The sequence below is a fragment of the Leptidea sinapis genome, chromosome 26, assembly GCF_905404315.1.
Source record: "Leptidea sinapis chromosome 26, ilLepSina1.1, whole genome shotgun sequence".
NCBI lineage: Eukaryota > Metazoa > Arthropoda > Insecta > Lepidoptera > Pieridae > Leptidea > Leptidea sinapis.
The window spans coordinates 11,629,160-11,641,949 of record NC_066290.1 but is presented as its reverse complement, the minus strand read 5'-3'; the positions used below and the strand labels follow the sequence as shown (position 1 = coordinate 11,641,949).

Genomic DNA, 12,790 nt, shown 5'->3' with positions numbered 1-12,790 from the left:
AATGCTTACACATTACTGCTTCGCGACAGAAATAGGCGTCGTTGTGGCACCCATAATCTAGCCGGCATCCTGTGCAAAGGAGCCTCCTACTGGTAATTACACATACACACCTACATTCTCTTTTATACATAGCAAAATCAACACCCAAGAAAAACTCATAACATTTGGATAATTATTCTTGAATGTTATTGAGAAAAATAAGTCAATGTGTTTGAGTAATTAATTAGATAGTAATAAACAAGAAGACTCCTAGAGTCAGTCATAAACCAAGTGTTGAAACAAACAAACAAGTCGATTGATAAATCTAATTAACTTAGACTAAAGTTGTAAATAACTAGGTTGACCATAAATATTGTTATAACTTAAAAACTTTTTATTTTTCAGAATTTGAATTTGGAACGCGTTTATTATGTCAGTAACAATATCGATTCCCGCCATTTTACATAATTATTCGAGGTTATTATATAATCACAATACTGGAATGGGGAAATAATCTTAAAGAAAACAAAATTGTATTGACTGACTTGCACAAAGTGGTTATGGAGCCGTCGGTTATAGTCAAAAGAATACAATAGCTCGGTTTTTGTGGTATCAATCGTAACTGCATTCGTATACCGAATTGGTTGCCTAGAAGAGATAACTAAATAGTGATAAGGCCGCCATTCGCACCATTTGATGTAGTTATGTATGTTAGTAGTTAAGTTATATTTTATTAATGTGGTATCAAAAAGTGTAATAAATAAACACATACCGAATCATCGATAGATATACCAACACACTCTGTCGATCTCTATTAATGATCGGGAAGGCCGCTTACTGTTAAGCCCGCTCCACATTCACGTGTCAATGTGAAACAGATTCACATATTTTTCGCAAGTTCTCGCCTTGTTCTCCAATTTTGTTGGTTTTTTAGCGCGAGACAAAAGAGCTGAGAATGCGAGAACAGACGAGAACTTCCATTGACTCCACACTCGCATGTTTCTCAGTGTCCGTACCGAGGGTCTCGTTGATTATAACTATTTTTGCGTGGTATTCACTGAGTATCAATATGAGCCGGGTTTGTACGAACGTATTAGAATTGACATTCCTACAATATTTTCAAACAGAACCGATATTGTGGAATATAAGTTTTAAAGATTATAAAAATAAACTAAATATCCGTGGAGACGTTTTAGCACCTTTATAATTTTACACATAGAATTGAGTAACAAAAAAAATATTTAACAAAAAAACAACAGACTTAAAAGACACTAGTCGTGAGGAAGTGAGAGGCGGAAGGACACCGATTCCATAAATTACAATAATCGTAACTAGAATTAGATTGTATAAAAATACGCAATTACTTTTATACTTTTTAGTGCATATACGAATAAACAATAGATATATGTTTTGGAATAGTGTTTTTGAAGTCGGTTGTTTTCGTTAAAAGTTTTTATTTTTTATTTTTAGTGAATTTGAAGTACACTAACTAACAACTTGTCTTAATTTGTGCAGATATACTAAATTTTTCAATGCAATGAACATAAGCGCTTAATTGAAGAGTTCCGTTACTTTGCCATGGATTCCGTTATCAGAACCTAACCAAACTCTCACAAAACTATCTTTGAAGTATATCCTTTCCAATAAAAAAGAATCACCGAAATCGGTTGGCACGATATTGAGTTATTCGTAAATTTATCATCCAATTTGGTATACGTATGTATAGCAAATTTAAGACTATTATGATTTTTCTCATGGATACCATTGTCAGATCTGGACCAAATTACAATGAGACCATACAAGAAGCGCCAGCTTTCAAATAAAAAAAGAATTATCAAAATCGGTTCACCCAGTCGAAAGTTTTGAAGTAACAAAAAAAAACCAGACGAATTGAGAACCTCCTCCTTTTTTGAAGTCGGTTAAAAAAAATAAGCTTGTCGCAGACTACTTCTGCGTCCATCATCATTGAGGGTGAGAACTGTATTGAGAACCTTGCGATTGTGTACCAAAGAAGCTCTCGCCGAGAATTTCACTGAGATTCTTGCCGAGTTTATCGATGAAGATCTCGCGTGAATATGGAGTGGGCATTAGAACTAAAAAGCTAAAAAAATGTGCGTGTCTTGACTATCCATCTATTTTTCATACCGTGCGCTATATATAAAAAGATTCTTAACGAGTCCAATAAACATTTATTTCAGTTTCAGATGACACGACGTGCTCTAAAAGACATAGCGAAGACATCAGAAATATTTAACACATGCAGTGTCTATATACCATGGAAATAGTACGTGCCATAGATTCGTAGCCAGACAGATTAAAGACCTTAATTAAAGCCAAGATTAAAGGTTTGTTTTATTTATTACTAAGACATCAATTTATAAAATTATATTATGCCATAAAAAATAAAAGTATTTTATTTGTAACGGAACTTATGGCCATTCTAGTTAGTTTGATTTCGAACCGAACCTTCTATTTTGTGCAATGTTAAGCCATGCTAATCTTTAGCCTAATAATCATAGACTAATAAATGGAGAGCTGTTTTTTTCCTGAAACCGATCGGAATAATACTCATAAAATAATGCGGCGTGTTTCGGAGTAGATTTTAGTATATAATTTAAGGCGATTACTTTTTCGGTACTTATATTTTTGACCTAGAAATAACTATATATTCGCAATAGAAATAATTCAGTCAATGACATTTCATTACATATGACAATTCATACAATGAGCGGGCGCTGAGTACTTAAATGGCAAAACAGTGTTTGTCGGGTCAGCAATTGTAATTTAATGTGATACAATAGCATTCCTATCTATTTCGATAATATAAATAAACAAAAGTGTCTAGCGATTAAAAAAAAAAATTATTTCGGTGTGATCTAACTAAAATGCAGAAGAATCAATATGCTGTATGTCTGTATCGATATAGGTCCATAAATACGTGTATCCCGAAACATTCAATAATTTACAAGTCATTGTGCCTCACAGAAATGTCATTTTCATATCTTAATCTAATATATAAAATTCTCGTGTAACGGTGTGCGGGACCGAACTCCTCCGAAACGGCTTGACCGATTCTCATGAAATTTTGAGTGCATATTGGGTAGGTAACATCTATTTTTCATCCCCCTAAATGTTAAGGGTGGTCCACACGAAATTTTATAATTTTTTAATTTTTTGACATTTTTTTTAATTTGTTTGATTATGAAGCAGTCAGCATTAAAAAATACATACAACTTCAAATTTTCACCCATCTACTATCAACAGTTACTTTTGTATCGCGATTTTAATATCGGCAATACAACCGTTTGCTGGGTCAGCTAGTCTTATCTTAATCTTAATATATATAAATCTCGTGTCACAATGTTTGTCCTCAATGGACTCCTAAACTAATGAACGGATTTTAATGGGGATTACTTCATGGAGTGCAGTTTGGTTCAACTTGAGAGATAGGATAGTTTTTATTTCGATTTGGGACCGTGAAAAAAATTTTTATTTTCAATATTTGTTTTGTATGGACATATTTTCTATGAGAGAATTTAGTGACGCACGGTTTGACAGTTCCGCTGTGAAACAATTTCATTATAACAGGAGCATTTTTTACGAAATAAATCTTGATATTTTGAAATATTATTGGCAAATTCCTATAAAACTGTATATTTTATTTTTATAATCTACAGAACAACGTCTGTCGGGGCAGCTAGTATATTATATAAATTACGTGTCACGTTGTTTGTCTGCGATGGACTTCCAAAGTAATGAACGGATTTTAATGGGGATTACTTCATGGAGTGCAGTTTAATCCAACTTGAGAGATAGGATAGTATTATTTCGATTTGCGACCCATAATTATTTTTATTTTCAATATTTGTTTGTACGGACATATTTTTTATGAGAGCATTTATTGACACACGGTTTGACAGTTCTGCTGTGAAAAAAATTCATTAAAACAGGGAGCATATTTTACGAAAGAATTCTTGATGTTATGAAATATTATTAACGAATAAATGAAAAACAGCATTTATTTATTTAGTACAGAACAACGTCTGTCGCGTCAGCTAGTTATATAAATAAGATATCCGACTTTGAGAGAAAAATAAACATTTAAATTGATTATTCTTGAAAATAGAAAGTAATAACGAAAATTTCACAACAGCTGACATCAAAACAAACATTGGTGTGTTTATTATTACATATTGTTTACATATCCATAACATGTGACTCCGATAAGTTGCATTAATAACAGCAATTAACAACTTTAAGAATGCAATTCATTGATATTCATTTATAACTGAATATATATATTTTTTTATGAAAATAAGGGACGAGACGAGCAGGACATTCAGCTGATGGTTATTGATATGCCCTGCCCATTACAATGTAGTGCCGATCAGGATTCTTGAAAAACCCAAAAATTCTGAGCGGCACTACAACTGCGCCTTGGTAATAAGTTGTCTCATTTGCCAAGTAATTTCATTAGCTACGGCGCCCTTCAGACCGAAACACAGTAATGCTTCACGGTATTTATAGGCACCGTTGTGGTATCCATAATCTAGCCGGCATCCGGTGCGAAGGAGCCTCCCACTGGTAAAATGTATGGTAAAAGTTATATAGCTATTATAAGAATCTTTCGGCATAATCTGAAGATTGATACGCCATTGATAGGATGAAGTTTCCTCGCACTTCAATAAAGGTTTGTTCACATACGAATAACAACAATCGCTTCAGTTTCTCTCTCGTTTTTTACTATCAAGCAACATTACAACTATAGACTTAGCATATATCTATAGACCTCGTCTAAATTTCAGTTTATTACTACATAATTATATAGACACCAGGAGAACATAAATATGGCAGCGGTGATAGTAATGTCATTCATAGCCGTTGAAATCATGTGTCATCTTAGCAACATGTACCAGGACTTCATATGCAGCTTAGAGGTTCATGTACAATGCACGTTTCACTTCTCACATGTGTACTCTGTACGCAGGATTTTTTTTAAATCCTTAAACCAACCTCGGCTAATGGTTCCACAGAAAACTCTACACAAGCAATACAAACGTGGTAGGAAATAAACACATCTAACTTCATCAGAGCTCAACCTGATCGTACCGTTTTTACTAGAGCCGATTTTAATCCGATTATTAATGATTTATGGTCAGTTGTAGAGATAATGGGATTCTTTAAACGTCAATATAAATTTGGTGTGTTACAATCCATAAAAAAGGTAGTGAATTATTTTCCCGTGGAAAAAAATGCATGTTTCAATAATTAACAATCCTCAACTTTTTATTGTATAAAGTAACGGAATAAATACTTTATAATTATTATTAATAAAAAATGATATTAAACATGGAATAATATTTATTACTAATCATAAACGATTGAAATAATTGAAGATTATAATGCCTCATGAAAATTTGACTAATTTAATACATTTCTTACTTAAGTCGCATAGCATTCGCTAGCAAATTTCTTAATACTAGCATTATCCAAGTGTTTTGAGTTTTCTTTAGTATTAATTCCGCCAGTAATTGTCCTTAAACGCCAATCTCTGGCACGAAACTGAATTTGGCGAGTCAACATCTCCTGAGGATGCCTCGTGTAGAGGAGAAACACGTGTCGAATTGTTTAAGGGCAAATATTGATGGAATTAACACTAAAGAAAACTCAAAATACTTGGATAATTGTGGATTTCCGCAAAGTAACGCTTACTTTAATAATTTTCCTAAAACTAGAATGTTACGGGAAAATAGTTCATGATTTCTTTTCTACTTTCAAATGAGTAAACAGCTATATAGTTTGTTTTAAATCGGTTATAAAAAAAAACTATCCGCGGGGCATAATTTATAACGTACTGGGCACTGTTGATTACCTACCTCACACACCTACAGTGATGAAAATAACGAATACGGCTGTACGGGCTTGAACCCTTTGCCTATCCTTATAATAGACAAAGAAACCAAAAAAAATAATGAATGTCTCAAACGTCAGAAAATTTTAGGAACCAACTTCACCCTGTCACTTTTGTTGCAGTGATGCGCGCGCATCTTTTCTAAGATGCGCGTCACTCTCATCATTTTTTCATAACGCGCCTAAAGAAGTATATCTTCAAAAGTGTGTGTAGTTATATATTTTAAATATAATTAAATTATTTTTGTACAATTAGAAAGGAATTATTTTTTTTGCAATTTTATAACTTATACATACTTATTGAAATTTATTTGACTCTCGTCCATTGCTTATGGTTCAGTAGACATATTATGAGTTAAAGAGGCTTTTGAGTTTTGGTAGCTGAAGTATGATACTAAAGGTATAGAATGGCTAGAATCTGCGTGTATTGTAGTAAAATTTCACTCTGATAATTTGTCCCTAACTATTACTTCAAAAATAATTTATCCGATGAAAATAGTAAATCGTTGACATACTACGTTCAACAAAAAATTTAATTCATAAATCGCTAGTTCTTCACCCCGCGCTCTTCACTTCCCATCACCAGTATGATTTCTACATAGATACACTTCATTGCCTTATTAGTATTATGTCCGTAGGGCGGGATTTTTGATATTGATATATTACTACCTGACCGACCAAACACATAAATTTGTATAGCCATATGAAGTAATAAAAAAATCGATAATTAAAATTTTTGGAGTATACTCCAAACTCCTTTTTTATAAAAAAGAAAGAAAAGATGGCCACAACCTCGAACAACTGATGTCGCAAAGGTCGCAGCTCTATAAGACTGTCTGACCAAATCCGCACATCTCTGAATATCGGACTTCATGACGCACTGCACGTAGCCAAAGACAGACACAGATGGCGAACTATTGTCAAAAAGTTGACTCCTCACAGAAAACACGACCCTCAGCAATGAGGAATACGACGCGAGTAGGAGGATGAGCTGTATAATAAACCATTGTCAAGTGTGGGAGTGTGTCCCACTAGTGGGAGGCTCCTTTGCACAGGATTCCAGCTAGATTGTGGGTACCACAACGGCGCCTATTTCTGCCGTGAAGCAGTAATGTGTAAGCATTACTGTGTTTCGGTCTGAAGGGCGCCGTAGCATATAGTGTAATTACTGGGCAAATGAGACTTAACATCTTATGTCTCAAGGTGATGAGCACAGTTGTAGTGCCGCTCAGAATTTTTGGTGTTTTTCAAGAATCCTGAGCGCCACTGCATTGTAATGGGAAGAGTGTATCAATCACCATCAGCTGAAGGTTATCTTCTCGTCTCTTATTATCATAAAAAAAAATTAAAACAAAAGACGGTGATTGTAATCCCGAATAGTTTTCAAATCAAATATTCAAAAATAAATCATTCTTACCCGTAAATCCATGTCATAGTCACTCTAGCACCAATTGTCTTTTAAACAACAATATAACGATAGTATTTTTATCACAGTTTACGGAGATGTGAGCACGTACCGTCCATATGACACCTCATACTAAAGTGACAACTAGCTGAGACGAGGGCCCGCATTGTCCGGGAAGATTTTAAATCTCCTACGTCATGCTGTATGATAAACCATTGTCTCACAATATACTAGAGTATAGACAAACGAACCGTGCAGAAAACGAAAGCGAATCTATAATTGTTGTGGGAGTGTGTCATACCAGTGGGAAGCTCCTTTGCACAGGATGCCGGTTAGATTATGGGTACCACAACGGTGCCTATTTCTGCCGTGAAGCAGTTATGTGTAAGCATTACTGTGTTTCGGTCTGAAGGGCGCCGTAGCTAATAGTGAAATTACTGGGCAAATGATACTTAACATCTTATGTCTCAAGGTGATGAGCGCAATAGTAGTACCGCTCAGAATTATTGGGATTTTCAAGAATCTTGAGCGGCACTGCATTGTAATGGGCAGGGCGTATTTAGTCACCATCAGTGGAACGTCTTGATCGTCTCGTCCCTTATTTCCATAAAAAAAGAATGAAATCAAAAAAATTCTACGATACAGTAGTGTATTTTACAGTGTTTTAAGTAATGCTCATGAAATACTTCTATTCAAAATAATAGTTTTACATTTTGCATCGATTTCTTTATATAGAATTTAGTTTTAAATAATAGACCTTAGATAGAGTTTTTAGATTTTAGCATATGACGTCACAAAGCTATTGAAGCGCCTGTCCCCTGTTCAGAAATGTCATATTTAGTTAACACCCGTCTATGTTAAAATGTGACGTAGTTTTTGAATCTTTCTTACTTCTTTTTACTGTAATAACCTTATGAAAAACAAGACACAAGAAGATCAACTTACGACTATACAAATTCAGTCCGTCCGAGCGCTCTTCCAACTGAGCCAACCATCCTAGTGACAAATCGACCGACATCTTGTTATGTCTATTTCAACTCTCAGCTTGAGGCTCCATTTACAGGATCTATTTTACAGTTGAAAACCTGCTCAACCCCAATTATTGAATATTAGGAAATTGACTTGAGATATCGCTCTTGCAAATTTAAACAGCTGTTATTGTTTAGTGATATACGTAACTTTTGGGATTAATTATTAATTAATATAATTTCGACTAGTAAAAGAATAACATCTATTTGAATAAAACACTTTTAAAGGATTAAAACGCGTGTAATTGTGAGTCCCCCTGAAAACGCGAGATCTAGAAAGGTCTTGAAACGTCCGGTTAACTAAAATAAAAATGTAACTTTTATGCAAAAATCTAATGTAAAAACACAGTTCCACTCGCGTTAGCGAAAGAAAATTCTAGTTAATTAAATAAGAATCACTAGAAAATAAAGGGAATGTTCGAGAAGCTTTAATGTCTTATTCATAATGACTTAGCGGTGATTTAAAACATCGCTAATATACGCTTGTTAAAAAATGGTATTCATAATCGCATATTAGAGCTAAAACGCCCATTATCGCTTTGATAAAGCTGAAGTGACTTATAGTAGCTAGGACCCCTCTATAAACCTATTTTAAGCACTCGAATGCAAAAAAACATGGCAGACATCGATCAGCTGTTCGTTATATAATGTGATTTAATAGCTTCCCGCTCAAATATGTTGGATATCCGTCATAGATTGACAACCGACAGACTACAAAACTTTGATTTTTCAAGTTTGAACTTTTGACAACTGACAAATAATTGTCATTGAAAAGATGTCTGTTTCCATTTTCTCATTTTAGTTAAAATCATGTTTTTTTGTACGAAATGGCAACATTGCGTACTATAGAGACGTATTTGTTATGGAAGATTTATCTAACGAATATGAATAAGGAATTTTATCGAACGATCGATAGGCTTAAAACACGTTTTAACTAATATTAGTTAAGTTAAGCTATATAGCTTTATACCTTCGAAAAGCGTTTTATAATGAATAAGGCAGTTAGAATACAATCGCACGCTTAACATAGAGTAGACAAAGACTAGACATTCCAATTAAAACTAGTAACAATTATCAGTAATGCAATTTATGCAGGCCAGAGCTCGAAATGTACTTTCTCTCGTTATCACCTCGGGGTTAACAGTATGGAAATTTTCCAGTTTGATACCCTCATTAAAACAATGTCACATCCTACTAAAAATAGCATCTCGCTGAGGAGCAGTAGGCGGGTTCATCTGAAAAATTGGCACACGTAAACATTACAATTTTGCAGCTGAATTAAGTTAATTTTATTTCAGTTGTTATTCGTGGAATGCGGCTAATAGTTTTCTTTGTGTTTTGTTTAAATTGAATTAAATTCGAATAAAGTTGCATATATTGATAATAGATTGGAACTGCGTGGGCGTTGCTTAGCGACGCGGTAATACCTTTCACGGAAATACAAGGTAAAAGACTTAGATTAAGCATTGGTCTCTACTGAGCTCCAACTAGATACCGAACTAGAAGAACCTTAAAACAATAGCTTTTTTATTACGGCAACTATTAGATGCTTATGTGCGTGGCATCTTGACACTCAATGGCATCTTTCAAATTTTGTAACATACGCTTCGCGTTATTTTACATTGAAATTATTAAATACTTACTGATGATATGTGATCCTAGTGTCTTTGTTATTATTGTAGTATTATTTTTACAAAGTTTTAATACGCTACCCGGCATTTTAGTTTAAATTATTAGCAAAGTTAACAGAACAAGTGGCACGTCAACTTCACACATTGTTCGAGACTGATTCGAGAACGCCCACTTGGGCAATGACAGTATTAGTTGCCGCACTTTGCGACTACGCCTTCGGTATCTAGTTGGGGTGCAGCGGAGCCTTAATCTAAAAACCGTCTAAAATCTAGTAAAGTATATCCTTATTTGGGCACACACTCATGTCCTATGGATTTTTTATGCAGCGGTGCAGTTTCAATGAATATTTATTGCACTACAGTAATACATAATTTAATTTTGTTAAATTAATGGTTTTATAAGCAATCGATCGTACAACGAGCTTTAAATTAGAAATAAAAATTGAAAAACATAATTTTATGAACGATGCGGGACCCAAACCCACAACCTCTGGCGTTCCGTGCCAGTGCTCTAACCAACTGAGCCAACCGTTTGAGTGACGTATCGTCATAAAATCTTGTATCCTTTATTCAACTCTCAGGTTGTCGAGTCCCGCATCGTTCATAAAATTTTGTTTTTCAAATTTTATTTTTGTATTAATCCTTGGAGTGAGGTATCACTTTAAAAATATAACTAATTTAAATTACAAAGTTAGTGGGCAAATAAGATATGCAATTTGTATCTCAACTCTAAATATTTGAAAGGACTGTGAACATTAAATGGATCAGAAATTCAAGATTTTGTCTGTACACGAACGTCTATCACTCTGTTAAAATCAATATTTAAATATCTGCAGAGATCAGTTGTGAGAATTCGCGACGTCAATTTATTTTACATGCCAATGTTAAATAAAATGTCAACGTTTGTACTCCACGCTTAAAAGTTGGCACATAATTGCACACACAACTTAGGGTATGTTCCGATATGCACTGCGAGTACTGCACAGTGCTATCACTGTAGAAAAATTCGTTCATTTATGGACTGCCAGTTTACTGCCGCAGTACCCTAGTGAAATATATGACGTCATAAATCGCCGCCATATTCTACTGTGAGCACTGGCGTTTTCGAGGTAAGGTACTCGCAGTACTTTGATCACGTGATCAGTCAAAACCACTCGAGTGCCTAAAGTCTTAGTTAAAATATATTTAATTTGACAGTACTCCAACAACAGTTTTTTTTAATGAACTAGTCAAAAAATGCGGCTGAAAGTATACGGGATTGCGTTCCGTTTAAAATAGTTACCAATATAACTGGCTATAAAGGAACGGCTTCACAGTATAGTAAATTGACGTCACACTGTACAGTGATCGCAGTGCATATCGGAACATACTCTTAATTGTTAAGTAAACTGACGGACTCAACTTTCGAGCTTTTATATAATATGCCGTAAATAAACTCAACTTATATTTTAGGTATCAATATATGTATGACTACAATAAGGGTCGTCAAAATATACAATATTACTAACTCATCCAACAAACGTTGTTTTGCCGTATAAAGTATTTTCAAAAAAAATTGTTGGGTGGCAACATCTGTGTAATGACTTTGACATTGGAAAATTACTGTTCCCCTCACCCCCTTTCCTCTATAAATTTCAACTTCAATTTGAATTTTATTATATTACTCTTGCTGAGATTTTTCTCTGAGAGACACCATCTTGTCGTTTTAATATACGCAACACTGCATTCAAAGTTGACGTGTAAAGTTTCTAAAATCATTAAAAGTTAATAACCATAGTTCGTCCGTAGTACATCACATCAGTTTTCCTCACCGCTACTGAACAATAATTCAATAATTAAAATTTTTGAGGTATAAAAATGGGTTGCACATTTTTAGACCTACAATTATTGTATTCGATTGCCATCTTGCCACCCTATAGCGGTTTCGTGGATGGAACAGAATAATATGAAAAACGCGATACAAAAATAGTTGTAGATCGTAGAAGGGCGCAAATTTGAAGTTGTATATTGTATTCCTCATTGTTGAATCATAATAAAATAAAAATGGAAATAATGTCAAAAAAATAAATAAAATATATTTAGGGGTGGGTTCATCCTTATCATTTAGGGGTATAAAAAATAGCTGTTGGCCTTTGGTGGCAATGGCATCGATTGATGCACACAAAATTTAATACAAATCAGTTCAGCCGTTTCGGAGAAGTTTGGTAACAAACACCGGGACACGAGAATTTTATATACTAGATATTGTGTCAAAGAATATATAATAGTATACGATTGTGTTCGCTGAGACTTGATAAATATTAGTAAATGTTTCGTCGCGACTGTCGCTTAGTTATCGCTATGAGTTTTGTGGTACGAGGGATGGAGAGCTGATCGTACAGTGGGCTGAAATAAAGCTCTCAAAGAATATGGCAGGAGGTAAGCAGTTTGTTTGGTTAATTAAGCTTTTGTTTACCATTATTATCAAGTATAATATAAGAGTTAATCGTAATACGAAATATCCTTACAACACGGACGAGTAAAAAAATTAGGACTTCGTGTCACCTTACATAACAGTGAGGCACCAAAACAAGCCGGTAAACGTGTAAATACATAGCCCCACGCACACACTTACACTAATACAAGCCGATCGGCCGCCATTATGAGAATTGCCATCGTCTGTGACACATAAGTTTGCGTCGCAATAAAATATTTAAAAAATGCCGTCGTGCCTTGTGAAAGTGTAAAAACAGTAATATAAAAGTATTTGTGGATATATGATTATTTAAGGGAGAAAAAATTGTGTAACTGGTATACCCCGTAACCGCACACACACTAGCATAAAGGTGCTTCACTTG

The 12,790-nt window shown here is 34.4% G+C and overlaps 1 protein-coding gene across 2 annotated transcripts in view; it reads right to left on the bottom strand.

Moving 5' to 3' along the window:
• The window catches only part of LOC126972449 (glycogen-binding subunit 76A), a 109,771-nt gene that overhangs the window by 83,292 nt on the left and 13,689 nt on the right, over positions 1-12,790 (bottom strand). Inside the window, exon 1 of one of the 2 annotated variants that reach the window (XM_050819225.1) lies at positions 7,307-7,427. The exons of the other annotated variant lie outside the window; for it this stretch is intronic. Coding sequence (XP_050675182.1) covers positions 7,307-7,318 — 12 coding nt within the window. The 5' untranslated portion in view covers positions 7,319-7,427. Of the gene's footprint in view, positions 1-7,306; positions 7,428-12,790 lie in introns of those variants that run through there. 2 annotated transcript variants of the gene reach the window in all.